The following is a 27,588-nucleotide window of genomic DNA, read 5'->3' as shown; positions in this document are numbered from 1 at the left end:
AAGTAATAAAGGATCAACGAGCAAAAAAAAGGAATTCGTTTACCAACACAGTCGGAAATATATAGAAAATTTCTAAAATACTTGTTCTCTACATACTTCTTTTATTATTTAATTATCATTCATTATTTTAATAATAATTTCCCCACAAACAATAAACTTTTCTATTCTTTAGCACATAAACCAGTATAGCGTTAAACAACAAACTCGGAACACACTCACGCAAACACTTTTAGGGTTATGTATATGTGGCGCGATACAAATGTGTGTGTTGCATTCGTGTAAATTTAACACTTCTCATTTCCCAGAAAGCACTAATAGTATTAAAACAATAAAAAGGGGAATACAAACAAAGTGGAAACGAAATATTGCCGGAAATAATTGGCAATAATTAATGAAAAGGAATAAATTACATTTTACTGCTTGAGGAAGCCCTTAAATCATTGAACGTGAGGCAGCAGAATAGTCATAATTTAAGGATTAAATTAAAAAGCTTACTGTATTGTTTTAGTGGAAAACACGCCGGAGAATACACTTGTCATAAATTTCTACCATCCATGCGATAAATTTGTTGTTCTTGTGCCAAAAAATTAGAAAACGAACACGTCAAAACGACACACTGAAAAACACACGCTACCGGCCATTTTCTTTCTAAACAGTTGCGCATGCGCGGCGCGCGCAGCGCCACTTTACCCGCGAATTTCAAACTCTTTAAAATTAAATTATTTTTCTTATGAATTTCTTCTATATTTTCATATTTATTTTTATATTATATTGTTTATATTTATATATTTTTATACTAAAGAAGACATTTTTAATAAAACAGTTATGAAAAAATTACGAACAAAAATATTTACTAAATATAAAAATTATAATTTTCAATTTATAATAAAAAATCACAATTTCATTCTGTAACTTTATTTTTCTGATTTTTTCTACTTTCTATAAAAAAAAATATTTACATTTTTTTATCCTTAAAACTTCAATTGTAAATTTTTGCAAAATTCAATTATCTATTCAATTTTTTAAATTTCAATTTAAAATTCTTCAAAAATACGATTTAAAAATAATTTATGAAACTAAAAAAATAAAAATCTTTAAATTATAAAATTTATTTAAATTAAATTTGACAAGAATTCCAAATAGTTGGAAAAATTCTATCTTTTTAAATTATTTAAGAGAATTTTTTCACATCTTTAAAAAATTTAATAACTATTTTTCAAAAGACTAATTTATTTTTAATAATTTCTAAATTAAATTACATTTAAAACTTCAATAATTTTTTATCAAATATTAAATATTTATTTAATTTTCTACAGGAATTAAAAAACTTTAATTGATTTCAGTGAAAATCCTTTTTGAAATTTAATTATTTCTAAAAATTACAACTGTAATTTTTTCAAAACGAATTTTTTAAGCGAAAAATTTTAATAAAATTAGAAAAATTCAAAACTTTAATCAGGTTTTAAAAAAATAGTAAATTAATAATTCTTTAAATAAAAATTTATTGGGAATATTTTTGAAAATAATTGAATTTATTTAAAGAATTTTATTAGGCAATTTTTCACAATAATTGAATTTTTCATAACTTTTGAAAAATTTTTGAAAATAATTCAATTCCTTCAAGAAATTTCGTTACAAAATTTGAAAATAATTCATTCTAACGAAGAATTTTATTAAAATTTTTAGAAAATAATTGAATTCTATTGAAACTTATTATTAAAATTGCAATAAAATTAATTTAAATGTCATAAAGAATTTTGTCAAAAATTTGAAAATAATATAATATTTTATTGAATTTTCTTTAAAGTTTTCACATAAATTTCTGAGAAGAATTTTCTTAAATTTTCCAAATATAATTGAATTCTTTAGAGAAACTTTACTATAAATAATTGAAAAGAAATAATAAATAATTGAAAAGAAATAATAAATAATTGAAAGAATTTTATTTAAATTTTGTCACAATAATTGAATTTTTTCAAGAAATTTTATTAAGTAATTGAAAATAATTGAATTCTGACAAGGAAATTTTATATTCATGAAAATAATTGAATTCTGACTAGTAATTTTACAAAAACTGCATAGAAAATAAATAAAGAATCTTGTTATAATTTTAGAAAATAATTAAATTCTTTTCAAGAATTATATTAAATTTTTAAAAAATAAAATTGAATTTCACAAAAGAATTTTCATAAATTTTTTGAAAATAATTTAATCCTTTCGATTTTTTTTATAAATTTTATTTATAAATTAATAAATAATAATTGAATTTGTGAAAAGTATTTTATTATTTTGTAAAAATAATTAAATTCTCGTGAAGAATTTTATAAAAATTCTTTTAAATAATTTTGATTTTTTTCTCAAAATTTTATGAAAATTGAATTCCTGTGGAAATTTCACTATTTTCAAATATAATTGAATGTTAGCAAAGAATTTTATCAAAGTTATTTTGAAATAATTTTTAAATAATTGATTTTTTTTGAGAAATGTTTTTTGAAAATAATTTAATTCCTCGTAATAATTTTTTAAAAATATATTTTAATAAATATTAAAAACTACAATATTGTAAAATTAAAAAATTATGAAGACTCAGAGGAAATTATTAGCGAAAATTAATTTTAAAAAAAGTGGGAGAATCTCGTTGACCCTGGAATCGGTCAGCATATATACATTAAATATATTACATCTTCATCGATACTTTAGTTTCGAATCAAGTCTTTCAGTTGTTGCTTTTAATCTGTATTTTAACGAACATATGAACTCGGATCTATCATTTAATCAGCCAAAATGGAAACCAGATTAGGTCCATTATTTTTTCTCCTGCTAATAAGCATTTTTATCTCAAGTGAGTAAATTTTATTAAAATTTAAATTATTCGTTTCTTCCAAGGTAAGAATAAAGAAAAATCTTTTAAATAATATTTTTTTACTCATTGTTTCTTTACATTTGTAAAACTTTTAAAAAAAATTTGTTTTTGTAAAAATTCAATATTGACTAAAGAAAAGCTAAATTAAAAAAATTATGATTCAAAATTAACATTAACTTTAGAGAAATACTGAATATATAATTTTATATAATTGTCTCAAGTTACGAAAGATAATCAGGGTCATCGTGTATTTTTCTTAAAAACTGATAATATTCGAAAATAAGAATCAGCAATTTTGTTAAGAAATATTATTCAGTGGAGAATATTATTTAGTCGAAAATATTATTTTGTCAAGAATACTATTAAGTCAAGAATACTATTTACGAAGAAGAAGAGAAAAATTAGAAAAACATATTAATAGTCTTAGAAATTTTTATATAATTTATAAAACAAGGACAAAATAGTTTTTAAACGAGTTTCTTTTTCCTTGACTTCTGTTCAATTCTGACAAGATTTAAAAAAAAAACAGATTTACTCGCAGGAAGCGTTTAACTGCGTTTATGACTCACAGTTAGCAAAACAGCAAAAATTTGCTGAATTAAGTATTTTCCTACGTTTTTAGATTTCCAAGAATGATTAAAAACTAGATTTTTTAAATACTTTGTTGAGAAATAAAATTATTTCAGATTTCTCGATTTATATTCGAACATTTTTTTTCTACTACTAAAATGTACTTTTTTCCTCTCATAATAATATGTAATAATAATAACAATAAAATTTTTCATGTTTCTAAAGTTCTGAACGTTCAAATGAACGAAATTTGTTCCTTCAAATAAAAATTTTGTTATCAATAATTTTGTGTTACGTATCAAAAAAATTAATTTCAAACTTTCTAAATATTAAATATAAATTTAAAATTTTTGTTAAAATTAGTAATTTATGAAAATATTCCTTTCATTTGAACATTAAAAACTTGTGGATCATAAATTTTTCAATCTCAACGATTAGAAACAATCAAATTGGAAAATTTCTATATTTACAGGAAGAAAATAAAAGTAAATTGTAAATAAATTTAAAAAAAAAATTTTTGAAATATACAAAACAATTTTTCTACAGGAATGAAAATTTCAAATAATTTCAATGAAAAACTTCATGAAATTTAATTATTTCTGAAAATTGCAACTGTAATTCTTCCAAAATTCAATTCTTTTTTTTAGAATTGTTGAATAAAATTATTGAAAAACTTTAAGAATTTTTAAAGAAAAATTTTAACTGAAATTTTTTTAAAACCAATTTCTATCAGAATTTAAAATGTAAAATTTCACAAAATTTCCAATTGTTTCAGTTTTTAAAAATTATTTTCAGGAATTCAAGTATATCTTCAAATAATTTTAATCACGATTTTTTAAAAACCTAATTTTTCCAAAATTTCCAAATTAAATCTTTCAAATTTCAATCATTTTTGTAAAATAAATATTTAAATACTTTTTGTATTATTTACTTTAAAAGGAAATAAAAATTTTTAAATTTAAATAATATTTACTATTATTTTTATTAATAAAAGATGTTTAAATTCTCTTGTTTGGACTAATGACATAATTATTATTTTTATTATTTACTATTATTATTATTGAAAGTGGAGAAAATATTTGAATTATTTATTTGATGACTTGAAAAATGATTTGAGAAAATAATTTGAAAAAGTACAAGTAATATAAAATTAAAAATAAAATACCTTTCAGAATTATCGGCACAGCAAGAAGATTGTGTAACGTCAAGGAGAGAACCAGGAGTTTGCACTGGAATTCGTCAATGTCCGCGGATGATCGGTATTTTACAGCAAAGACCATTGCGAGAGGATGATCTTCAATATCTTCAAAGATCACAGTGCAGTTTTGACAGAAGTAATCCAATAGTTTGTTGTCCATCGCAATCACCAACTCCTCGTCCAACTTCTCGTCCAACTCCTCGTGTTCCGACAAATAATGGTAACGGCAATGAAAATCCAAATGTTAATCTCAGGAGCAATCCTCTTTTCCCCTCTGATTGTGGAACCGACACTGAAGAAAGAATTGTCGGCGGGGAAAGCACTGATATTGACGAATTTCCCTGGATGGCCCTTCTGGAATATCAAAAGCGTAAGTATAAAAAAGAAAAAAAAATATTATTAAAATATTTTAATAATAATTCTTTTCTAATTTATTTTAGTAATTATTATTTATTTCCTATCTTTCTTTATTCCTTTAATTATTTGGTTAAAATAAATTTTCGAATAATTTGCCTTTCAAGTTATTTAGTACAAAATCAATTTTTAAATAAATTGCATTTTAAAATTGCTAAGTAAAATAAATATCTAATAAGTTAGTAAGTAATAAGTAAACGAGTATTTAATTAAATTATTTTTTTCTCTTAGTAAAAAAAAGGGAAAAAAATAATTAACATTTTTCAATTTCATTTATCAATTAATAGTTAGTAAAAATATTATATATAAGGTTTTGATTTTCCCTGACTTTTCTCTGATTTCCAGACAGAATTTTGACTTCATTCCTGATTCCTAAAAAAAAAAAATTTTGAGAAGTTCAATAATAAAACAAGATTTCCAGACAGAATTTTTACATTTTCCCTGATTTCTAAAAAAAAAAAATTAAAAGGACATAAATTTTAAAAAACTCGATTATTTTCGAAAATTTTAATAACATTCTTTAAAAAATAAATTTTTTTAAATAGAATTTTAGAAAACTTTAATTATTTCAAAAAATTTCAATTACTTGAAAATTCAAATTTCAATTGAAAAAATTAGATTTCAATTCAATGAAGAAAACAATTTTAATTTCAATCTTTTTAAAATTAAACAACTAATCAAAATTTTGAATTATAACTGTTTCAAATGAAATAAAAATTTTAATTTTTAAAATAATTTTTCTTTTTAAATGTTTAAAATTTTTAAATTAATGTAATGAAAATCATTGAATTCTTGAAAAGTATTTATAAAATTTTTTTTAATAATTGAAATTATTTCAAGAATTTTATCAACATTTTTTTCCATAATTGAATTCTTTCATAAAATAATATAATTAAAATTGTATTGAAAATAATTTAATTCTTGGCAAGATTTTTATTAAAATTCTTTAAAATAATTGAATTGCTCTTAAGAATTTATTTCAATATTGTTGAAAATAGTGAAATTTTTTTAAAATACTTTTTACTGAAAATTTTTAAAGTAATTGAATTTTACGAAGAATTCAATTATTTCCAATAATTGTAATAAAATTCTTTGCAAAAAGTCAATTTATAAATAATAAAAATCTTTAATTACTTTTATATAAATAATAAAATTCTTATTAGAATTCCACTTATTTTCAATCTCAATTTAAAATGATTTCTTCGAAAATTTCGATTTTATCAATAAATACCTAGTAAATTTTTTCCAGAAATTCAATTATTTTAAATGCAATTTTCATAAATGCCTTTTCAAAAATTCACTTATTTTTTAAAATTTTACAAAAAATCAATTATATGCAGAAATAATAAATTTTTTTGGTAAGGATTTAATTATTTAAAAAAGTTTTAATAAAATTCTATTCAAGAATTCAATTATTTTCATAATTAATTAAATTTTTGATGTACTGAAAATCATTGAGTTCTTGTTAAGGTATTTATAAAAAATTTTTTAAATAATTGAATTCATTTCAAGAATTTTATCAACACTTTTTCAAAAAATTGGATTCTTTCGAGAAAATGTAATTAAAATTGTATTGAAAATAATTTAATTGTTGATAAGTTTTTTATTAAAATTCTTTAAAATAATGAACTTTTTTAAAATAATTTTTACTGAAAATTTTGAAAATAATTGAATTTTATCCTAGAAATTTTATTAAACTCGCATTGAAAATAATTGAATTTCTCAGAAGAATTTTATTATTTACAAAAATAATTGAATTGTTGCCAAGAATTTTACAATTTATAAAAATAATTGAATTGTTTCGAAGAATTTTTTATCAGAATTGTTTAAAATAATTGAATTATTATTAAATACTTGAAAATAATTGAATTTAAATAATATTATTAAAAATAATTGTACTCTTTTGAGAAATTTTATTAAAATTGTATTGCAAATAATTGAATTCTTTCGAAACAGTTCATTATTTATGAAAATAATTGAATTTCTTTGAAGGATTTTATTATTTATAAAAATATTTTAATTCTTGGGAAGAATTTTCTTATTTATAAAAGTAATTGAATTGTTTCAAAGAATTTTTTAATTTATAAAAATAATTGAATTGTTTCGAAGAATTTTATCTGAATTTTTGAAAATAATTGATTTTTTTGAAGGAATTTTATTAAAAATTTTGAAAATAATTATTTTTTTAAAAGAATGTTAAGAAAAATGTAAAAAATTTGAAAGAATAATTATTTACCAAACAATTAATTTTTCCGCACCATTTCTTTTTAGCAAATGGAGTAACAACAGCCTGCGGAGGAGTATTAATCAGCAAACGTTACGTCCTCACAGCGGCTCATTGTCTCAAGGGGAAGGACCTTCCAAAAACTTGGACTCTCTCAAGAGTAAGACTAGGAGAATACGACACAAATCAAAATGTCGATTGTATTCAACGCAACGGAATTCGTGTCTGCGCCGATCCACTGGTAACAATTCCAATTGAGGAGCAAATCGCTCACGAGGACTACATCCCAGCATCCAAGGATCAACGAAATGATATCGCATTACTGCGATTGAGTCGTGACGTTAATTTCACGCATTACATAAAAGCAATCTGTCTTCCGCTCGATTCAAACGTTGGACAATTACTCGATGTCGCTGGATGGGGTAAAACCGAAACAAGATCAGAATCAAATGTCAAATTGAAAGTGAGAATTCCCCTTGTATCGAATGCAGATTGTGTTCGTACTTACGCGAATGCTGGCTTACAATTGGGCGACGGTCAAATTTGCGCCGGCAGTCAAAAGGGTAAGGATTCGTGTCGTGGTGATTCTGGTGGACCACTAATGGCACGTGCATTGGGAGCTAACGAAGATAAGCCACGATGGGTCAGCATTGGAGTTGTTTCCTTTGGACCGTCGCCTTGCGGAATGGCAGGATGGCCCGGTGTCTATACAAAGGTCCACGATTTTCTACCCTGGATCCTGCGAAATATGAGAGAATAATTAATACTTAATAATTAAGATAGAGAAAATAAATTTATAATTTAAAAATATTTACAAAAAAATAGAAAAAAATATCAATTTTACAATCGAAAATTCGAATCTCTTAATTTCTTTTTTCCTGAGAATCTCTCAATTACAATTTTTTCCAAACTGGATTTTTTCTCCAGAAATTGTAACCATTTAAATTTAGTGCCATAAGTTTATTTTTTTAATTCTTTCCACTGTAATAAAATTGTAAATAAAATTTAAAAAAGTTACAAAAAAAAAATAAAGAACTACAAAAAATTAAAAGACAAAAGAATTTTAAATGACCTTTCTTTAAAATCTTTTAAAGAAAGATTTTTTTTTCTTTTTTACTATAGAAAAATCAACAATTTTTTGTTTGCAATTAAAACCTAATTGACAAAAAAATAAAAGTGGAGAATTAAATAAAAATCCTTGGAGAAAAAAAACAGAATTTCCAAGTTTTAATAATTAAAAAATCAAAAATTTAAATTATTGAATAAAGTTTTCAAGATACTTGATTATTGCACAAAACGGGAAGACGCTACCATTAAATAAATGACGTCAAATTTTTTTTTATTCTATTTTCCTTTCTCTCGGTTTCATGGAGAACATATTTCTATCTCTCTCGCAAAAAAATTATAACCGAGACTGTACGAATTGATTTTCGTTGTTCATCAGTTTCATTTCTGAAACTGATCAAGTTTCTCTTCTCTATATATCAAAAAAATAAATTTTTCTTAATTTATATAGAAAAGAGAAGAAAAAATAAATTAAGTGCCTAAACATGATTAACTAATAAATATAAAGCGGAAATACTAAAAGTTTAAGAAAATAAGGTCAAGGTGAAGATAAAGTAACAATTTTTTTGCAGATAAATAATTCACTATTAAACTATTTCTCACATTATAATTACAAATTCTAATAATGTTTCGTTCATTGTTTCGTTCATTAATTATTATTTTTTTCATCGCCTCCAGCTATTCACGTAAGTACTTGTTTTATTATTTTTAATTTTATTCCACAATTTTCTGCTTCTTTTTTTATTTTCCTTTTTTTATTAATTGTTCCTTTTTTTCAAAAGGAAAAAAAAATTTCTAACAAAGACAGTATTCAATATTCAATTATTATATTTAATTAAAAAATTAATATTGATTTTGTTTATATTCATTTTATTACTTTATAATTTAATTAATAAAAAATATATTTTCGTTCGCTAATGTGAGTGGTTTTGAAAAATATTTTCTTTCAACTGAAATTTTTTAAATTCACTGGAATTCCCTATCAAAGAATTAATTAGCCTTCAATTATTTTATTTTACCCTTTAGAGGAATCGGATAATTGCATTACACCGACGAAAGTATTAGGAATTTGCGTCAATATAAAAGAATGTAAACCATTAGTTACGCTTCTAATAAAGGAAAAACCAATTCCAAACTCGGTACTTCAATTATTAAGAGAATCGTTTTGTGGTTTTGATGGAAAAACCCCAAGAGTTTGTTGTCCACAGCAGGTATTAAAAATCTTCTTATTTTTTTTCTTTTATTTCTTGATAGAAGATTTTCCTATCAAGAAATAAAAAAAGTTTCTAATAAAATGAGAATATAATTTGATTTTAATTAATTTTTGATAAAATTAAATTAAATTTAATGAATTATGAAAATAAATTTAATTTTGATGCAGTTCAATTAATTAATAAATTTAATTTTAAAGTAGATTTTCCAAACTTTTAGTCAGACTTCTTCAAAAATACGATTATATTTAAAAACAATTTTTATCAGTGAAACAAAAAATTCTTTAAAATATAAAATTTATTTCAATTAAATTTAATTTATTTCATCTAAATATTCCATTAATTGGAAATTTAAATAACAATTTTTTCCTGTGGAAAATTTTACTATTTGTAAAAATAATTGAATTCTTGCAAAGAATTTTGTTAAAATCTTTTGAAATAGTTTCTTTAAAAATTATGAGAATAATTTGTTTATTTCAACTATCATTTGATTGAAAGTAATGCAAATTCTCAATAAAAAGAAAAAAAGTTGCTTTTAGTGTCAAAAATCTAAAAAAAAAGAATCGAAATAGTATCAAATAGTAAAAAAAAAATTTTTGCATATGAGTGCGAAGTTTAATTCTAAAATTAAATTTAATTTTTTACTTTGAAAATTCAACAGTCGAACGAAGTCTCTACAGATAGAACAACGACAACCGAAGAGACAATAACGAATGATCCTGAAACTGCACCAAAACCGCCAGACGTTACAAATCATAGAAATTTGCGACTATTAGATTTTGACGTCTGTGGGCCTGTTAGTCAACCAAAAATTTTTGGTGGCAAAAAAACGGGCGTCTTGGATTTTCCCTGGAATACATTGATTGCCTATAAAAACAGATTTGGTGATTCTGAATTTAAATGCGGCGGATCGGTAATTAATAAACGTTATATTCTCACAGCTGCACATTGTGTAACCAGTGATGGTAATTATTATTCAATTGTTATAAAATAATTTTATGAAATTTTCTAACATTTAATAAATTCTAACATTTAATTTTTTGCAACACTTTTAATAAAAATCCCTTACTTTTCTCTGACCTGTGACAACCCTTAAAAAAAATTTCAAATCATTTTGATGTTAATTAATATTCAACAATTAATTATCCCTAGGAGTGGAATTATTAAATGTAGTCTCAGTGAGAGTTGGCGACCACGACACAACCAAAGAAATCGATTGCGATGTTGATAAAAGTGGCAATATTTTGGTCTGCGCTGATAAATATCAAGAATTTGGAATTGAAAAAAGAATTTTCCATCCAAAATATTCGAGAGCAAAATTAACGGACGACATTGCTTTGTTAAGAGTCGACGCTGATATTAATTTGCAACTTCCGAATGTTAAACCAATTTGTCTACCAGTTGGTACCGCAGTCAATATACCACCGAAAAAGGTATTTTTTCTCTCTCAAAAACTATAATTAAAATAAAAATTTATATTTCCATTAAAAGGAATATAAAAAAATACCTTATTTTTAGGTCGTTGTGACTGGATGGGGAAGAACTGCTGTTCAACCACGAAGCAATGCACTGATGATGATTCGAATTGATCTCGTCCCAAACGTTGATTGTGCCGAGACGTATAAAAGAAATGCTCAAATTGGTTACAAGCAAATGTGCGCCGGTGGTAAAAAAGGTGTCGATTCCTGTGCCGGTGATAGTGGAGGTCCTTTACAAAGTGTCCATGTTTTTAATAACACCGAAGCCAGATATGTTCAATACGGTGTCGTCAGCTTTGGACACATCAATTGTGGCGAAGCGGGATTTCCTGCCGTTTACACTCGAGTTCCTTATTACATGGACTGGATTCTGGACAATTTAGAAGAATAAATATTAAATTTCACATAATTCCATTCATTTTTAAAGAAGAAAATAAGTATTCAATTAGATTGAAATTCTATGCATCTAGAAATAAAATATTCAAAGTGTTATTCAATAAGAATAAGAGCAAAAAATTTTAAATTTAAATTTTATTATTGTTACGATAAAAATGTTCTATTTTAACAAAAGCGGTTCCAAGCTTTTCAATAATATGAAAATATAAACAAAGAATCAGAATAGAAACATTTGGTAATATCAACAAAATATTTCATAAAAATAAACTACAATTAATAATTTAATTTGCAATTTTACACTGAAGAAAATTATTTGAATTAAAAAATTATTTATTTTAAGTAAATATTTATTTCATAATAACTAAAAAATATTTACTTGTAACAATTTTTTTACATTGAATAGAATTCTTTTCGAAGTAATAATTTTCGAATTTGAAGAAAATACTTTTGATCTGAATGCAGATTATTTGATACATAATAAAATATTTATATGACAATGGTCTTGTAGTTTTATTATTTTAAGCAAATTAATTTTTTCTTCAGTGTAGATACTAAATATTTACAAAACGATAAATTATAAGAATAAAAATATTCATCTTTTTTCAAATAATGATACAATTGTAACAAGAATAGTAATTTTCGTGTATAACACGCAAAAAAAATGTTTTGTCTCGAACGACTATAAATTTTATTCTAATAGCGAAATTTTTAGTTGATTCAGTTAATAATTTCGCTATTTTAGAAAAAATAATCGCTGTTCCAGGTAAAATATTTTTTTCATAAACTAATAGTTTTTAATATAAGTATATAAAAATTACTGATAGTTTTTAATAACAGTAAATAAAAATTACTGTTTACGTAAAAATGCATTTAAACAAAATTTTTTGAAAAGGAAAATACGATACTATATCACTAGCTCGCTTATCAAAACTACCACAATGTATCTTATTTGTTACAAAAAAACAGCTAAATATTATTTTCCTCAAAAATTAATTTTAATTTTACTTTAAATTAATTCCAAATTGAGAAAAAAATAATACAAGGATATTTAAAAATAAAAAAAATTAAAGTTAATAAAAATAATTATATGAATTATGTGTCCATAAAAATTTTCTACATTTTATCATATAATATCTCGATTATATCTGTCCAAGCGTTAGTATACTTTTATCTTTCCAAGTTGAACGTTACTAAAAGTCTTTTTTAAAATGGTTAAACCCCGTATTCTCGTCATTAGCAACGATACACCTACTGTTGCTTTGGATCTTCTTAGAACCAAGTGGGTCTAATTAATACTTAATTTTACTCTAATTAATTATATACCTAATAATTAATTAACAAATTCTTTAAAATATATTTTTTACAGACTTTTTTTAAAATTCAAATTTTATTTCTGAATATTAAAAATTTATTTCTGAGTATTAAAGATTTATTTTCGAATATTAAAAATACGTTTGCGAATATTCTGACTATGAAACAAATTGATTTATTTTCAAACTTGTGTTACCTTTTTTCCAAGATGTGACTTGACAATTATTCCGTCTCCCCATCCAACGAGGGAACATGTTCTTAGAGTTGTTCCAGAACATGATGGAATTTATCTCAGTTCAAAAGTCAATGTTGACAGTGAAATGCTCAACGCTGCAGGTGATATAGCTGAAAATTGCAATAATACAAAATTAATCAGTAGTTGAATAAAATAACTGCTAATTTATTTAAATAAATTAAAATACATAACTGCTAATTATTTACTAATCAATAACGAAAAAAACTAATAAACCGTGTAAGTGATTAAAAAAAATATTTTTTTGAAATTTTAGGGCCTAATTTGAAAGTTGTTTGTACCATGGCAGCCGGTTATGACCATCTTGACATTCCGGAAATTAAAAGAAGAGGTATAAAAGTTGGCAACACATCCGAGGTTTCATCCTCCGCTGTTGCTGATATTGCCGTAATGTTGTTACTCTGTGCAGCCAGAAGAGCCAACGAAGGACGATTAAAATTAATCGAGTAGGTTTTTCATCTCCAGGACTTTATTTCTAAAAAAGAAACACTAAATCGATATTTAATTCTCTTAATTAAAAATTAATTTAATAAACACGAAAATCTTTCTTTTCAAAAGTCACTCAAATTCAGAATAAAATTGATAATTTGCTAAATGATAATTCATACCTAAATTAATTTACAACCTTCGTTTTTAAAGGGGAAAAGTTAAAAAAAGCCCACAATGGTTATTGGGAGTCGATGTCAAAGGTTCGACAATCGGAATTGTTGGATTTGGAAATATTGGCCAAGCAATTGCAAAACGACTGAAAGGATTTGAAATAAAAAATATTCTCTACACTGGACACTCGAAAAAGAAAGCTGGTTAAGAAAAATTATTTTTAATTGCAAAAAATAAAATTCAAACACAAAAATGAAACTAAAAATCTAACTATAAATTCGTGTTAAGAATTTTCATAACAAAACGAAATTTTCCAGGAGATGAATTAGGGGCAGAATTCGTATCTCTGGATGAACTTTTAGAAGAAAGTGATTTTGTAATTGCAGCCACGCCATTAACGAATGAAACATTAAAAATGTTTAATGACAATACCTTTGGAAAAATGAAGAAAACTGCCGTTTTTGTCAATGTTGGTAGGGGAAAAGTTGTCGACACTGATGCTTTAGTGAGAGCTGTTGAAAATAGGACAATTTTCGCCGCTGGACTCGATGTCGTTGATCCTGAACCTCTTCCTCGCGATCATAAACTTCTGAAATTAGCAAATATTGGTTAGTTAGGAAATTAAATTTTCGTGAATTTTCTAAAATTATTTATATCTAATTTTTATTAAATTAATCAATTTCGTAGAAATTATGCCACATCAAGGTAATGCCACTGTGAAAATACGAAATAGTATGGCAACAACTGCTGCACAAAATCTTTTGAATGCATTGGAGGGAAAACCAATGATTTATCCTCTATAATTCACCAAAAGTTTTAACATTATTTATTTACACTCGAGTTTCTTATTAAATAATGAATTTTAGACGATTTAGAAGAATAAATAATATTAAATTTCATATTATTTCCATTCATTAATAAAGAAGAAAATTAGAATTGAATAAAATTGAAATTACATTTTATGCATAATGAAATAAAATTATTTGATAAAAAATAGATATTTATTTGACAATAGTAATAATTGAGTAATCAATAATTGTAAGTAATCTATTATATTTGAAAGAAACTTATTTTTTTCGTGTATAAATATTTAAGAAATCTTATAAAAGGTATAAATATTTTTCAAAAATTGTATTTATATTTGTAGAATGAAAAATAAAAATATATTTCAATTATGAGAAAAACTAGAAATATTCATTTTCTTAAAAAATTACGATAGTGATAAGAAAAGTAATCTTCGAGTACTATAACAGAAAATTTTTAATAAAAATAAATAAAAATTACTGTATACGTCAAATTGATTTTAAAGTAAATTTAAAAAAAGTAAATACATTACAATGTATAAAAATTGATTAAAAATATATTTTTATATTTTCCCACAAAATTAAATTATTGTTTTGTTTATCAATATTTCGCTTATTAACGTTGGTTTTTTTAACCACCACAATATCCTTATTTGTTACACATAAAACAACAAAATATTATTTTACTCAAGAATTAATAATTTGAATGTTATTTGAAATTAATTTTTTAATTGGAAAAAGATAAAACTTGTAATTGAAAAAAAAAGATAAAACGGGAATATTTAAAATTAAAAAAATAAAGTAAATAAATATATATAAGAATAATAAATAAAAAAAGAAATATTTAAAAAAGGGAAAAAATAAAATTATCATCTGAATTTTATGACCATAGAAAATTTTGATAATTATGTATGAATAACAAAGTCAAAGAGTAATAGAAAATAATATAATTTGACATGACTAACAATTACTTTTATGTTTATTTTCAAGTGATAATTTACGCTTGCGCTTTGCTTTGTCTAGATTTTATTATATAATAACTCTGTTATATCTGCCTGGCGTTAGTATACTTTTAACTTTCCAAGTCGAATGTTACTAAAAGTCATTTAAAATGGTTAAACCACGTGTTCTCGTGATTAGTGACGATACACCCACTGTTGCTTTGGATCTTCTTAGAACCAAGTGTGTCTAATTAATACTTAATTTACTCTAATTAGTCAAATACTTAATAATTAACACTTTCCTTAAATTATATATTTTTTCATAATTCAAAATATTATTTTTAAATACTACAAATTTATTTCTGAACTAAATTAAAGGAAGTGAACTCCTATTTATTTCTGAACTCTTTAAATCTGAATTAGTGGAAAGTCGTCCACTAATTTAAATTCGTAAAAGTTTCTTCTAATTCTTAGTAAATTTTTCATTAAAATTTTAAACTACTAAACGAAGTAGTAAAATTTTACTAAAAGTAGTAGATAATTTTATTAATTTCAATTTGTGGACAACTTTTTAATAATTCAAATTGAGAGAGAACGTTAAAAAATTTTTTTTGAATATTAAACATTTATCTTTGATAATTAAAGATTTCTTTTCGAAAATTAAAAATTATTTTCGAGTATTAAAAATTAATTTCTGAATCACAATAATTTATTTTTGAATATTAAAAATGTACGTTTGCGAATATTCTGACGATAAAAAAGTGATTTATTTGCAAACATCTGTTACCTTTTTGTCCCAAGATGCGACTTGACAATTATTCCGTCTCACAATCCAACGAGGGAACAAATTCTAAAAGTAGTTCCAGGACATGATGGAATTTATCTCAGTGTCCATGCCAATATTAACAGTGAAATGCTCAACGCTGCAGGTGAAATAGCTGAAAATTGCAATAATACGAAATTAATAAGTTCAATAAAATCAATGCAAATTTTTCTTAATAATTACAAGTAAAATTTGTCGTAAAGTAAAAAATGATATTTATCAAAAGAGAAAAAAAACTAAATAATTAATAAAAAGAACACAAGTAAATTAATTGAATTCTTTCAAGAAAATGTAATTAAAATTGTATTGAAAATATGTAATTTAATTCTTGGCAAGATTTTTATTATAATTCTTTAAAATAATTGAAGTGTTTTGAAGAATTTATTTCAATTTTCTAGAAAATAATGGAGTTTTTTAAAAATAATTTTTACTGAAAATTTTGAAAATGCTTGAATTTTATGAAGATTTTCTTTCAAGTTTTTAAAATAATCGTGTTTATTAATAATTGCATAAAAAAGTGTCAGAGTGATTGAAAATAGCCAATAAAAATTTTCGTTTTCGATTTTTTAGGGCCTAATTTGAAAGTTGTTTCTGCAATGTCAGCCGGTTATGATCATCTTGACGTTCCGGAAATTAAGAGAAGAGGTATTAAAGTTGGACACACACCTGAAGTTTTATCCTCCGCTGTTGCTGATATTGCTGTGATGTTGTTACTCAGTGCAGCCAGACGAGCTCATGAAGGACGTGTAAAATTAATCGAGTAGGTTTTTCATCTCCATGACTTTATTTCTGAAAAAAACACTAAATCAATATTTAATCTCTCTTAATTAAAAAATTAATTTAATAAATATAAATAATAAATCGATTATTCGGTAATTCATTTTTAAAACAATTTTTATTAGAAAATTCTAGAAGAATTCAATTATTTAATTTTAAAAATTAATAATTTATTGAATAATTGACTGTTTGTTAAAATTCAATTCTCATAAAGAATTTCATCAACAAAGTTTTAAATAATTGCATTCTTTTGACAAATTATAATCAAATTTTTAAGAATAATTACATTTTTCGAGGAATTCGATTAAAATTGTATCAAAAATAATTAAAATCCTGCGATGAGTTTTATTATTCATGAAAATAATTAAAATTTTCCCTACAATTTTATTAAAATTTTTCTAAAATAATTGAATTTCGGGGAAGAATTTTATTATTTATAATAATACTTGAAATTTTGACAAGATTTTTTTTTTAATTTTTTAACATAATTGAATTTCTGCGAAGAATTTTATTACTTTTGAAAATAATTAAATTCTTCCAACGAATTTCATTCAAGTTTATAAAAATAACTGAATTTCTGTGAAGAATTTTATTATTTATATAAATAATTGAATTCTTGCAACGAATTTTATTCAAGTTTATAAAAATAATTGAATTCTTGAAAATAACTTTGATAAAATTTTTTAAATAATTGAATTCTTGCGATGAATTTTATAAGAATCTTTTAAAATAATTAATATTTTTCGAAAAATTTTATGAAATTTTGTATTTTAAATAATTGAATTCCTGTGAAATTTTGACAAGAATTTTATTAAAATTTTTAAAAATAATTGAATTCCGAAGATGAATTTTATTATTTCTAAAGATAATTGAAACTTTGGAGGGAATTTTTAAAAAATTTTTGAATATAATTGAAATTCTGCAAAGAATTTTTATAACTTTTAAAAATAATTGAATTTCTAGAATCACTTGTAACTTTTCCAAAATCCATTTTTTTTAGTGTTTTTAACTAAAATAAATTAGTCTCTATATTAAAAAATAAATTACCATCTTTCGTTTTGAAAGGGGTAAAGTTGAAAACCGACCACAATGGTTATTGGGAGTCGATGTCAAAGGTTCAACAATCGGAATTGTTGGATTTGGAAATATTGGCCAAGCAATTGCAAAACGACTGAAAGGATTTGAAATAAAAAATATTCTCTACACAGGACACTCGAAAAAGAAAGCTGGTTAAGAAAAATTATTTTAAATTGCAAAAAATAAAATTTAAACACAAAAATTAAATTAAAAATCTAACTATAAATTAAAAGGGCTACGAATTTTTATAACAAAACGAAATTTTCCAGGGGATGAATTAGGGGCAGAATTCGTATCTCTGGATGAACTTTTAGAGGAAAGTGATTTTGTAATTGCAGTCACGCCATTAACGAATGAAACATTAAAAATGTTTAATGACAATACCTTTGGAAAAATGAAGAAAACTGCCGTTTTCGTCAATGTTGGAAGAGGAAAAGTTGTCGACACAGATGCTTTAGTGAGAGCTGTTGAAAATAGGACAATTTTCGCCGCTGGACTCGATGTCGTTGATCCTGAACCTCTTCCTCGCGATCATAAACTTCTGAAATTACCAAATATTGGTTAGTTAAGAAATTTAATTTTCAAAAATTATTTGTATATAATTCTTATTAAATTAATTATTTTCGTAGAAATTGTGCCACATCAAGGTAGTGCCACTGTGAAAACACGAAATAGTATGTCAACAATTGCTGCACAAAATCTTCTAAACGCATTAGAGGGAAAACCAATGATTTATCCTCTATAAATTACCACAAATGTTAACAAACAAATATAACTTTAAAATATTTTATTAAAAGAATTTCTATCATATTTTGATAAATTTTATTTTTTGTTTAAATAAATCTGATTGTAATTTAAAAACAAGTTCAGTTTTGATTTAATTTGATATTTACATAATGGTAAATTTTTTATTATTCAAAATCAATCAATTTTATAGAGTTTTTTTTTCTGGAGTATTTCGATGAAAATAGTATTTAAATTTAAAAATAATTTAAATTAGTTGAATATTCTTTTTCCTTGCAGAAATATTTAATAAATTCTTTTTTTCGTTTTAGGAACCGAATTTACGTAATAAAAAGTGAATGATAGTCTTTTTCATTCACCGTTTGCTTATCTTTCTAAAATCGAAATAAAGAATTTATTAAAGTAAAAATAGAATTTTCTGCAAATTATTGTAAACGAAAATAGTTTTTTTTTCTCTTTTTCCACCTTATCAGAAACATTTGTACAGTCGATAACACATTTTTATCGCAATTATCAGTATTGATAATGTGTAAGTACTTTTTTTCAACTTTGATGCAAAAATTCTATTTTTTACTATTAAAAAGAATTTTCTCTTTATTAATTCCATTTTTTTTAAAGAAAAGAGAAAAATAAGCAAATCTTGAATAAATATAAAAAAATATTCATCAATAATGGAAAGATTGCAAAATTTTTAATTTGAAAAATGAAAAGAAAAAAAATTCTGTTTTCGATTTTATGAAATATTTATATTTTTTTCAAGTGATTCTTACTTTTTTCCATAAAAACGTCTTGAATTAAGGGTCGAATTCGATTTTCAAGGATCGACTGTAGGATAATGGTTGGATTAGGAAATTATCCAGGAAGTGATAAATTGTTTCTACGTCGATTATTTTCCTCACACGGGAGGCAAAAATTTTCCTTTTTCCAAAGTTCCATTGGAAAAAGCAGGAGTTTTCGACCTAAGGAAATTTAAGAAAGAAATAAATAATAATTTTAGGAATAAATAAATAATAATTTAAAGAATAAATAAACAGGAAGTATAAAAAAAATTACTTTCAGAAGAAAAAAAATTAAATCCAAGTAACCTGTTATTATTAATTTAAAAGGGTCTTTCTTTCAGGCGATTAACTTGAAAAGTACTTCAAGTCCCTTGATAAACATCTTCCTGGTAATTAGTTGCAGCGACTCCTTTGACTTCCGAGATCGTAGAAATATTCGACGACAAAATTTTTTTCGCAGAAAGAGAATTGCCATCTTCGTTAAATAAGTATTTTTCTAAAAAAAAGAAAATAAAAAATACACGTCAATTAAAACAAAATTAACTACACATATTTTAAATTTATTTCGCAGTTATCCATTCGCACTTTGTCGATGTAAATAATTGCTGAAAATACACTTTATAAATTATTTAATCTCAATTTTCATTAATTCTTTATTAATATTCCATATTTATAAAACGCATCCTGGGTATTAAATCTGTGTATAAATATTTTGTTCTTTTTTTTCATGATAACTTTGTACAAATCTGTACTAAAAACAGGATCTTATATACAGATTAATTTAAATATTCATTATAATATACTTATTTTTAGATAAACTTAAAACTTTAACGCTCAGTCGAAAAAACAAAAATTCTTATTTACAATTCACATTATTTCAAAAATTGTTCAATTATTAACAATTACTTATATTTTAAAGAAGTATTTGTCTACTTTTGTAAAAAAGAATTAGTTTCTTAAAACATTAAAAATGTTTACTGTAAATTAAAAATTTTGTCAGAGAAAAACTTTCTATATTATTAACTCAATATTAGAAAGTTAATTTATCCAGTAACGTATTTTTGTTTTTTCTGTAAATTTTCGTTCTTTTTAAATTAAAAAAAAAATTTCTTTTTTGATATAACGCCACCTTTTCCTTATTTTATTAAAGTCTCTGACGATCACTTCGGAATTGAGTTTCTTTATTTATCACCCATAGTGAACAATAGGTGGCCATCATGCTTCTGCTACTGCATTTTTTAAACTGCTCAAAATCGGATCAATTTTGCTTTCCAGTGACAAAATGTGACCCGTGTTGCATGTGTGACTGGCGATGAAACTCACCACCAATGGCAATTTATTAAGTTGTACTACCTGGAATAATAAAAATTTGTATTAGATTTTCCTGTCAATTGTTTCTGAAAAGAAATTTCGTTTTTTAAATTCTTGAAAAATGTGAATTTTACTCGTATTCTATAACTTTTGATCATAATTGAGTTTCTGCAATCATTTGTAACTTCTCCAAAATTAAATTTTTTCCAGTACTTTAATAAAAATCTCTGACTTTTCACTGACCAATTCTACTCTCCCTGACTTTTTCCTGAATTCCCTGACCTGTGGCAACCCTGTTGTTGTTTGCAAACTAAATGTTGTGAAACACTTGTCAATTATTTTGAAAAGAAATTTTATTTTTTAAAAAACTTAAAATGTCAAGTTCATTTTAATTTTTTTCACTCTCCAAGTGTTAAAAATTGTAGCTTTTACATGAATTTTAATTAAATTCGTAATTAAATGAGTGTATTTAGGTAAAAAATCGAATTAATATTTAAAAATGAAAATTGTCACAACCTTATTGTATAAATATAGAAAAAATGCCTGTACAGAAAAAAAAGTTGCTGTAAAAAATGCAGAATTTTATAAATAAATAAAATACCTGGTAACTACTGTACATACAGATGACACTTTTATTTTTCCTGAGACCCAGTTTACTGCCTTGTTCAGTGGCCATAGTGAAGGTGGAAAGAAAATTTGTTCGCATACCTAATTCAGGTGCGACTTCATTTGCCACTGATAAAACGGAAACTCCGTCTCTATCTGTTATTAATATACTGTAGAGACCGTCAACACTATTTAAAAGTTCATGTAAATATTTCTTCGTCTCCTTAAAAGAAAACAAAAGCAACTTTGTTATTGTAAAACATAACCTCAAATTTTCTAACATTTACTTTTCAACACTAAAGACACAATTTAAATACTTTGAAAACTCAACATAATTTCCATACTTACTGCCGTCATTTTCTTCACTTCTTTTTTGTTAAACTTTTAAAAATTCCTTTCTTAATTTTCATATAAAAAAGCATAAGATTTTTCCGATTTTTCCTGCGATCTGCTTTTGACAGGTGATAAAGGTGCACTCACAACACTCCATTTTGAACAAGTCAAGTCACGACGAATTTGATTCGCTGTCCATACGAGAAAGAACCAATAAAAAGTGAGCTAAGACTAGCGGGAAATTTTAAATTTCCTCTTCGAAAAACTATTATTAATATTATAAATTGTCAATATAATAAATACAATAAATAATATTATAATATTAATTTATAATGAACAATAAAAGAAAGAATGACAGGAAAATAAATTACGAACTATTTTACAAATATTAAAAACTTTAAAAAACGAAAAGAAAGTATTCGGCGTAAATAAGTATAAAAAAAAATTGTAAAAAGGAGAGGGGGCACCCGGGTTTGAACCGGGGACCTCTCGATCTGCAGTCGAATGCTCTACCACTGAGCTATACCCCCAGATGATTTTCAACTCTTCTAAGACTCTCCTATAGGTTACTTTCCCTTTTCAAGTTCATTAGCATAATTCATTAGCATAATTCTACAAAAAAAAAACTACTACTTAAATTGTATTATTGAAATTCTCATAAAATTCCAATTTTAAAAAGTGTTACTCAAATAAAATATAAAAATTTGTGACTTAAATTTTACAGATTTTAACGAAATTACGATATTTATTAAGAATTAATTAATTAATTAATTAAAAAAATTATTTATCTACCACAAGAGGATTTTAATTATTAAAAAATTAAAATTGATTAAAATATATATAATAAATTTTATCAAACTCTACAGTGGCGGGAAAATTTGAATTTTCAAAAAATGCAAATTTCTATTTCTTTTCAAATAAATAATTAAAAATTAATTAATCGCATTGCTTAATTATGATAAAGAGCTGAGGGATAAAAATGGTTCGATATAATGTACGCCCCTGAGGTGGTTGATGGTTTCTAAGCAACCCTTACAACTTACAAATTAACTGGTCTAGTCGAGGGATGTTGTCATCAGTGCGCGTTTCACCCTCGTGAGGAGTGTTTCATAATTTCCCTCTTTTATTTATGAATCAAACCTCGTGGCTAAACATTGAAAATTTATTATCAAAAAATTTTGCAATGAATAAAAAGTCAAAATATAATTCATCAGTCACGAAATTAATTCAAAATGATATTTCCTAGGGCTGCGCCTCAAGGACAAAGTAAGTTTTATTATTTTTATTTTATTACTCTCAAAAAAAAAAAAAAAAAAAAAATTTCCGACAAATTTATTTACTATCAATATTAGCAATTAAACAAAATCAATTATTAAAAATAAATATATTACGATTGCATGTAATTTAATTTTTCAATAAAAATAAAAATTGAATAATTCTTTTACGGAGAAAATAAATTAGCATAAATTTATTTTCACTTTGAAATATGCAAATTGCAAAAAAAATACAATACACAAAAAAAGTCTTTTCCTACAGTAAATCTATTATTATTAATTAATTAATAAATAAATAATTATTTATTATTTAGAAAACATAATAATAAATAAATAATTATTTATTATTTAAGAAACATAATAATAAATAAAAAATTTGAATAAAATTATTTTAATATTGCACAGAAACAGATATATCGAAATTTCGATTTGATTTTATCTTTTTTATTGAACAGTTTGTAAAAAAATTTTCTGATATAGAGAAAGAATTTACAGAAATTCAAAATTATTATTTATTCGTTTTAGAATTCTTAATGATGATTGCTGGAGAAAATTTTTTTTAAATTACCATTTTACTGAATTAAATTAATATCAAATTTTATTTATTACTGTTTAATTATTCGACAGTTTTTATTATTGAAGAAGTAAATTCCTTAGGAATGAGTAAACACAAATAAAAACCCCATTTTACGCTAATAACAGTAATAGAAAATAAATTTTTTATTCGAGTTGATATAACAATGACAGTGACAGTGGGAAAAAAAAATGAAAAAAGCAACAAAATAAAAGAATTTTCTTTAAGGTCAAAAAATATTTGTTTTTAAAAAAGCTTTTTATTATATTTATTATTTTTATTGCAACAAATTTTATTATTATTTTTTATTTGAAAAAAATTTAATTTTTATAGAAATTTTATTATAAAAAATGTAATTTTTATAAAAAATTTAATTTTTAGCAAAAGTTTATTATAAAAAATTTTATTACTATCAAATGTTAACTATCAAAAATTTATTTTAAAAAATTCAATTATTATCAAAAGTTTATTATAAAAAGTTCAATTTTTATCAAATGTTTATTATAAAAAATTTAATTACTATCAAATGTTTATTATAAAAAATTTGTTATAAAAATTAAATTTTTATCTAAAATTTAATATAAAAAACTTAATTACTATCAAATGTTTATTATCAAAAATTTGTTATAAAAAATTAAATTTTTATCTAACATTTATTATAAAAAATTTAATTACTATCAAATGTTTATTATAAAATGTTTATTTTAAAAAATGCAATTATTATCAAAAGTTTATTATAAAACAATTCAATTATTATCAATAGTTTGTTAGAAAAAATTCAATTATTATCAAAAGTTTATCTCGAGTTTATTACAAGAAATTTAATTATTATAAAAAGTTTATATTACAAGAAATAAAAATATTAAAAATATGCTAGAAAAAATTGTATAAAAAATTATGCTATTTAAAAATTTATTTATTTCATTTATTGATTTATTTCAATAAACAAATAAAATAAAAAATAGTACAAAAAAATTTATACATATTTAATTCTCCTAAGAAAAATTATTTATATTTTCAGTAAAATGAACAATATATTTGAAAAAAATAAAAAATTTTTTATTAAAATAGTAAAAAATTAATATTATTATAAAATATTGTTTTTATTTATTTATTTATTTATTTATTTATTCGGTATTTATTAATATCACGCTATTCTATTATATAACAATTTTATTTTATTTTGAAAATTTATTTATTTGGTTAAATAAATAAAAAATATTTTTAAAAAATTAAAGTAAAGTTTTTTAAAGCAAAATCAACGAATGTCTTTAAATATTTGAAATTCGACTAATTAAAATTCCCAAGAATCGAGAAAATTGAACTTTTTAACTGGGTAATAAAGATTCACGTGTGAATTAACGATTTTCACTCATTGCCGTTACACTAACCCCGTGAAATCGTTCATTATATGTATATAAAACGTTTACTCGAAAGAGTAAACACTTCTTAATACATATTTCGTTTCAGCGAGAGTTAAACAATTTTTTTCCAATACTTTAAATATAATTTATAGTTCCTTACATTTTTATTACCAAAAAGTACAATTTTCGAAAATAAAAAAATGTCTCCAGCAATCATATCAAGAATATTTCAATTTATTCTTTCAAAAAATATTGATTTCCTTTCGACGGATCTATTAATTTTTATTAAAAATAATAATAATTCTTTAATTATTAATTTCTGTTGCAAATAATAATAATTATTTTCTAAGTGTTTAATTTTATTAAAAATAATAATTATTATTTAAGTGTTTAATTTTATTAAAATAATAATTATTTTTTAATTATTAATTTCTATTAAAAATAAAAATTAGGTTCACTAAAAAAAATCTGATTAAAATTACCGCTTACTTGACTATTATCAATTAAATATTTTCTTGAATCAAATAATTTTTATTGAAATCAATTAAATTTGTTTCGAAAAGAGAAATTATTGGTTCAAATACAATTTAATTGATTTAAATAAAAATACTTCGATTCAAGTAAATATTTATTTGATAGACAAGTAATCAGTTATTTGACTCAAACACCTTTTCTTCAGTGTATTATTTTTTAATTATTAATTTTTACTAAAAATATTAATTAGAAAATTTCTAATTTCTTTTAAATTTTCTTTTTAATTCCGCACAGAAGAATTGTTCAATTTTTACAGTTTAGTAGGAAGAACTAAAATTATCTTTGGTCTATAATGCTATTTTTTAATTCATAAAAGTTAAGTTTATGAAACTTTTTAAAGAATTTTAAAAAGTTTTTGCAATTTATGAGAATTTCATTCATGCATATTCAAAGATTAGATTTTATAATGAATCGCAATGTCCTACGCTTAAACTTATTATTACGAGTAATCGATATGCGTTAAGTTTATATGCAAACTGTAGAACACTATTGTTTATTTATACAGTGCACGTTACTTTTTTCCTTCCGCTTTTTCATTCTTCAACCATCGCTAAATTTAATATTTTTTTTCTCGACTGAAAATTTCGAAAAATTCCAAATTATCGAAAATGTAAATTTTCGACAATTTGGAATTTTTTTTTCCAATTAAAGAATGAAAAAAAATATCCAAAAGTTAAAAACAAAAAAAATTATAAACTAGAATTTGTTTTTTATTTTCCTCTACATTATTCTTTTCTTGAAAAGATTTATTTTGAGAAAAAAAATAATTTTAATATGAAAAATATTGTCTACGCATAAATATTATTTTTGAATACGAGAAAATGTTATTTTGCATTTCATTCTCATTCAGAAAACATGAACTCAAAAGTTGGAGCAAAACTTTTACGGTGGCGTGACACCTGACGGGCAAATGCTTGAAAACTTAGATAGGCCTATTTAAGAAGCATGTGTTGGTTTTGTGTAAATGCAAGTCTGTGAATACAAGATTGAGGAAACTAGAGTAACATGTCTGCGAAATGAGGTGCGAGTCACAAATTCTCATTTTATGAAGAAAAAAGGAAGAGAGAAAAAAAATATTCCCGTTGAATATATATAAGTATATAATACCACTACTCAATTTTCATCAATAACTGCACTGCAGAATCATTTAATTAATTTTTTTTCTCAAATTATTAATTAAATTATCTAGATTTATTAATTTTTTTCTCAAATTATTAATTAAATTATCTAAATTAATTAATTTTTTTTCAAATTATTAATTAAATTATCTAAATAAATTAATTTTCTTTCTCAAATTACAGGTTTCGTACTCGATACTAATTAATTTAATAAAAAGTATCTTAAAGACAGAAAAAAAGAAGTAGTAAAAAAGTAGCTATCGAAAAATTAAACTTGACGCTACACAATTTTTTTTATAATTTCTTAATTACATTTAAAAATAGAATAATTTTTTAAAATGAATATTTAAATACCTATTTTTTGTTAACAGGAATTTAAATATTTTGTTTTATTCAATTCTAATTCAATTCTTATTATAAACTTCCACAAGAATTCAATTATTTAAATACAAAAATAAATTTATTGAATAATTGCGAATATTTCTTAAATTTGAATTCTTATAATGAACTTTATCAACATTTTTGAAAATAATTGAATTTTTAAGAAGAATTGCATTACAATTTTTGATAATAATTAAATTCATTCAAGAAATGTAATTAAAAATGAATTGAAAAATAATTATTACACTCTAAGAAAGAAATTATATGAAATTTTTTCAAATAATTGAATTTTTTCGAAGAATTTTATTCAAGTTTTTAAGAATAATAATTGAGTTTTAGCGGCATTAATTTAAAATTATATTAAAAATAATTGAAATCCTGCGATTAGTTTTATTAGGTACTTATGAAAATAATTGAATTTTTCTCACCGAACTTTAATAAAGTTTTTAAAATAATTGCATTCTTGAGAAGAATTTTAGAAAAATTCTGTTAAAGAAATGATTTTTTTCAAAAAATTTTATGATAATTGTGTTTTAAATAATTGAATTTCTTTGAAAATTGTATAT

At 23.0% G+C, this 27,588-nt stretch overlaps 6 protein-coding genes, 1 long non-coding RNA gene and 1 other non-coding gene across 12 annotated transcripts in view; 4 read left to right on the top strand and 4 right to left on the bottom strand.

Annotated features, from left to right (window-relative positions):
• The window catches only part of LOC122506990 (ATP-dependent helicase brm), a 40,558-nt gene extending 39,914 nt beyond the window's left edge, over positions 1–644 (bottom strand). For all 4 annotated transcript variants that reach the window (XM_043619451.1, XM_043619453.1, XM_043619454.1 and 1 more), the window contains exon 1: positions 496–644. The gene's annotated coding sequence lies outside the window, so the exon portion shown is untranslated. The remainder of the gene's footprint in view (positions 1–495) is intronic.
• Positions 645–2,678: 2,034 nt separating this feature from the next.
• On the top strand, positions 2,679–11,648 carry LOC122506951 (transmembrane protease serine 9-like). Its single transcript, XM_043619397.1, has 8 exons — positions 2,679–2,842; positions 4,606–5,001; positions 7,317–8,028; positions 9,013–9,020; positions 9,361–9,545; positions 10,207–10,510; positions 10,698–10,978; positions 11,064–11,648. The coding sequence occupies exons 1-8, from the start codon at positions 2,785–2,787 to the stop codon at positions 11,412–11,414; spliced, it is 2,295 nt and encodes a 764-aa protein (XP_043475332.1). The 5' UTR covers positions 2,679–2,784; the 3' UTR covers positions 11,415–11,648.
• Positions 11,649–12,190: 542 nt separating this feature from the next.
• On the top strand, positions 12,191–14,508 carry LOC122506988 (glyoxylate reductase/hydroxypyruvate reductase-like). Its single transcript, XM_043619450.1, has 6 exons — positions 12,191–12,698; positions 12,939–13,066; positions 13,240–13,429; positions 13,623–13,786; positions 13,901–14,191; positions 14,271–14,508. Exons 1-6 carry the CDS (start codon positions 12,628–12,630, stop codon positions 14,384–14,386), a joined length of 960 nt encoding a protein of 319 aa, XP_043475385.1. The 5' UTR covers positions 12,191–12,627; the 3' UTR covers positions 14,387–14,508.
• On the bottom strand, positions 13,323–16,247 carry LOC122506989. Its single transcript, XR_006302064.1, has 3 exons — positions 16,115–16,247; positions 14,016–14,172; positions 13,323–13,458 (listed from the first exon to the last, which is right to left on the bottom strand). It is a non-coding gene; the product is annotated as an uncharacterized LOC122506989 (long non-coding RNA).
• On the top strand, positions 15,427–18,868 carry LOC122506986 (glyoxylate reductase/hydroxypyruvate reductase-like). The gene is made up of 6 exons (XM_043619449.1): positions 15,427–15,568; positions 16,129–16,256; positions 16,721–16,910; positions 17,993–18,156; positions 18,274–18,564; positions 18,634–18,868. The coding sequence occupies exons 1-6, from the start codon at positions 15,498–15,500 to the stop codon at positions 18,747–18,749; spliced, it is 960 nt and encodes a 319-aa protein (XP_043475384.1). The 5' UTR covers positions 15,427–15,497; the 3' UTR covers positions 18,750–18,868.
• Positions 18,869–20,637: 1,769 nt separating this feature from the next.
• LOC122506982 (ragulator complex protein LAMTOR3-A) lies at positions 20,638–21,932 on the bottom strand. The gene is made up of 3 exons (XM_043619448.1): positions 21,793–21,932; positions 21,440–21,667; positions 20,638–20,880 (listed from the first exon to the last, which is right to left on the bottom strand). Exons 1-3 carry the CDS (start codon positions 21,799–21,801, stop codon positions 20,743–20,745), a joined length of 375 nt encoding a protein of 124 aa, XP_043475383.1. The 5' UTR covers positions 21,802–21,932; the 3' UTR covers positions 20,638–20,742.
• Positions 21,933–22,235: 303 nt separating this feature from the next.
• On the bottom strand, positions 22,236–22,307 carry Trnac-gca. The gene has a single exon. It is a non-coding gene; the product is annotated as a tRNA-Cys (tRNA).
• A 397-nt stretch (positions 22,308–22,704) lies between these two features.
• Positions 22,705–27,588, top strand: part of LOC122506979 (ankycorbin) — a 21,853-nt gene continuing 16,969 nt past the window's right edge. The window contains exon 1 of one of the 2 annotated variants that reach the window (XM_043619438.1): positions 22,705–23,043. The gene's annotated coding sequence lies outside the window, so the exon portion shown is untranslated. The remainder of the gene's footprint in view (positions 23,044–27,588) is intronic. The other variant, XM_043619441.1, reaches the window with a different exon arrangement.

This window comes from Leptopilina heterotoma, unplaced genomic scaffold (assembly GCF_015476425.1).
Source record: "Leptopilina heterotoma isolate Lh14 unplaced genomic scaffold, ASM1547642v1 Lhet_44, whole genome shotgun sequence".
Lineage (NCBI taxonomy): Eukaryota > Metazoa > Arthropoda > Insecta > Hymenoptera > Figitidae > Leptopilina > Leptopilina heterotoma.
This window is presented reverse-complemented; position numbering and strand designations above follow the sequence as displayed.

Bases quoted from the DNA above. Each gene is read 5' to 3' on its own strand.
- LOC122506951 (XM_043619397.1), top strand. From the start codon at position 2,785: ATGGAAACCAGATTAGGTCCATTATTTTTTCTCCTGCTAATAAGCATT. The intron at 2,843-4,605 runs GTGAGTAAATTT...AATACCTTTCAG, and splicing joins AATAAGCATTTTTATCTCAA to AATTATCGGCACAGCAAGAA. The intron at 5,002-7,316 runs GTAAGTATAAAA...ATTTCTTTTTAG, and splicing joins CCTTCTGGAATATCAAAAGC to CAAATGGAGTAACAACAGCC.
- LOC122506988 (XM_043619450.1), top strand. From the start codon at position 12,628: ATGGTTAAACCCCGTATTCTCGTCATTAGCAACGATACACCTACTGTT. The intron at 12,699-12,938 runs GTGGGTCTAATT...CTTTTTTCCAAG, and splicing joins TTGGATCTTCTTAGAACCAA to ATGTGACTTGACAATTATTC. The intron at 13,067-13,239 runs GTGATATAGCTG...TTGAAATTTTAG, and splicing joins TGAAATGCTCAACGCTGCAG to GGCCTAATTTGAAAGTTGTT.
- LOC122506986 (XM_043619449.1), top strand. From the start codon at position 15,498: ATGGTTAAACCACGTGTTCTCGTGATTAGTGACGATACACCCACTGTT. The intron at 16,257-16,720 runs GTGAAATAGCTG...TCGATTTTTTAG, and splicing joins TGAAATGCTCAACGCTGCAG to GGCCTAATTTGAAAGTTGTT. The intron at 16,911-17,992 runs GTAGGTTTTTCA...TCGTTTTGAAAG, and splicing joins GGACGTGTAAAATTAATCGA to GGGTAAAGTTGAAAACCGAC.
- LOC122506982 (XM_043619448.1), bottom strand. The intron at 20,881-21,439 runs GTATTTTATTTA...TTATTATTCCAG, and splicing joins GTATGTACAGTAGTTACCAG to GTAGTACAACTTAATAAATT.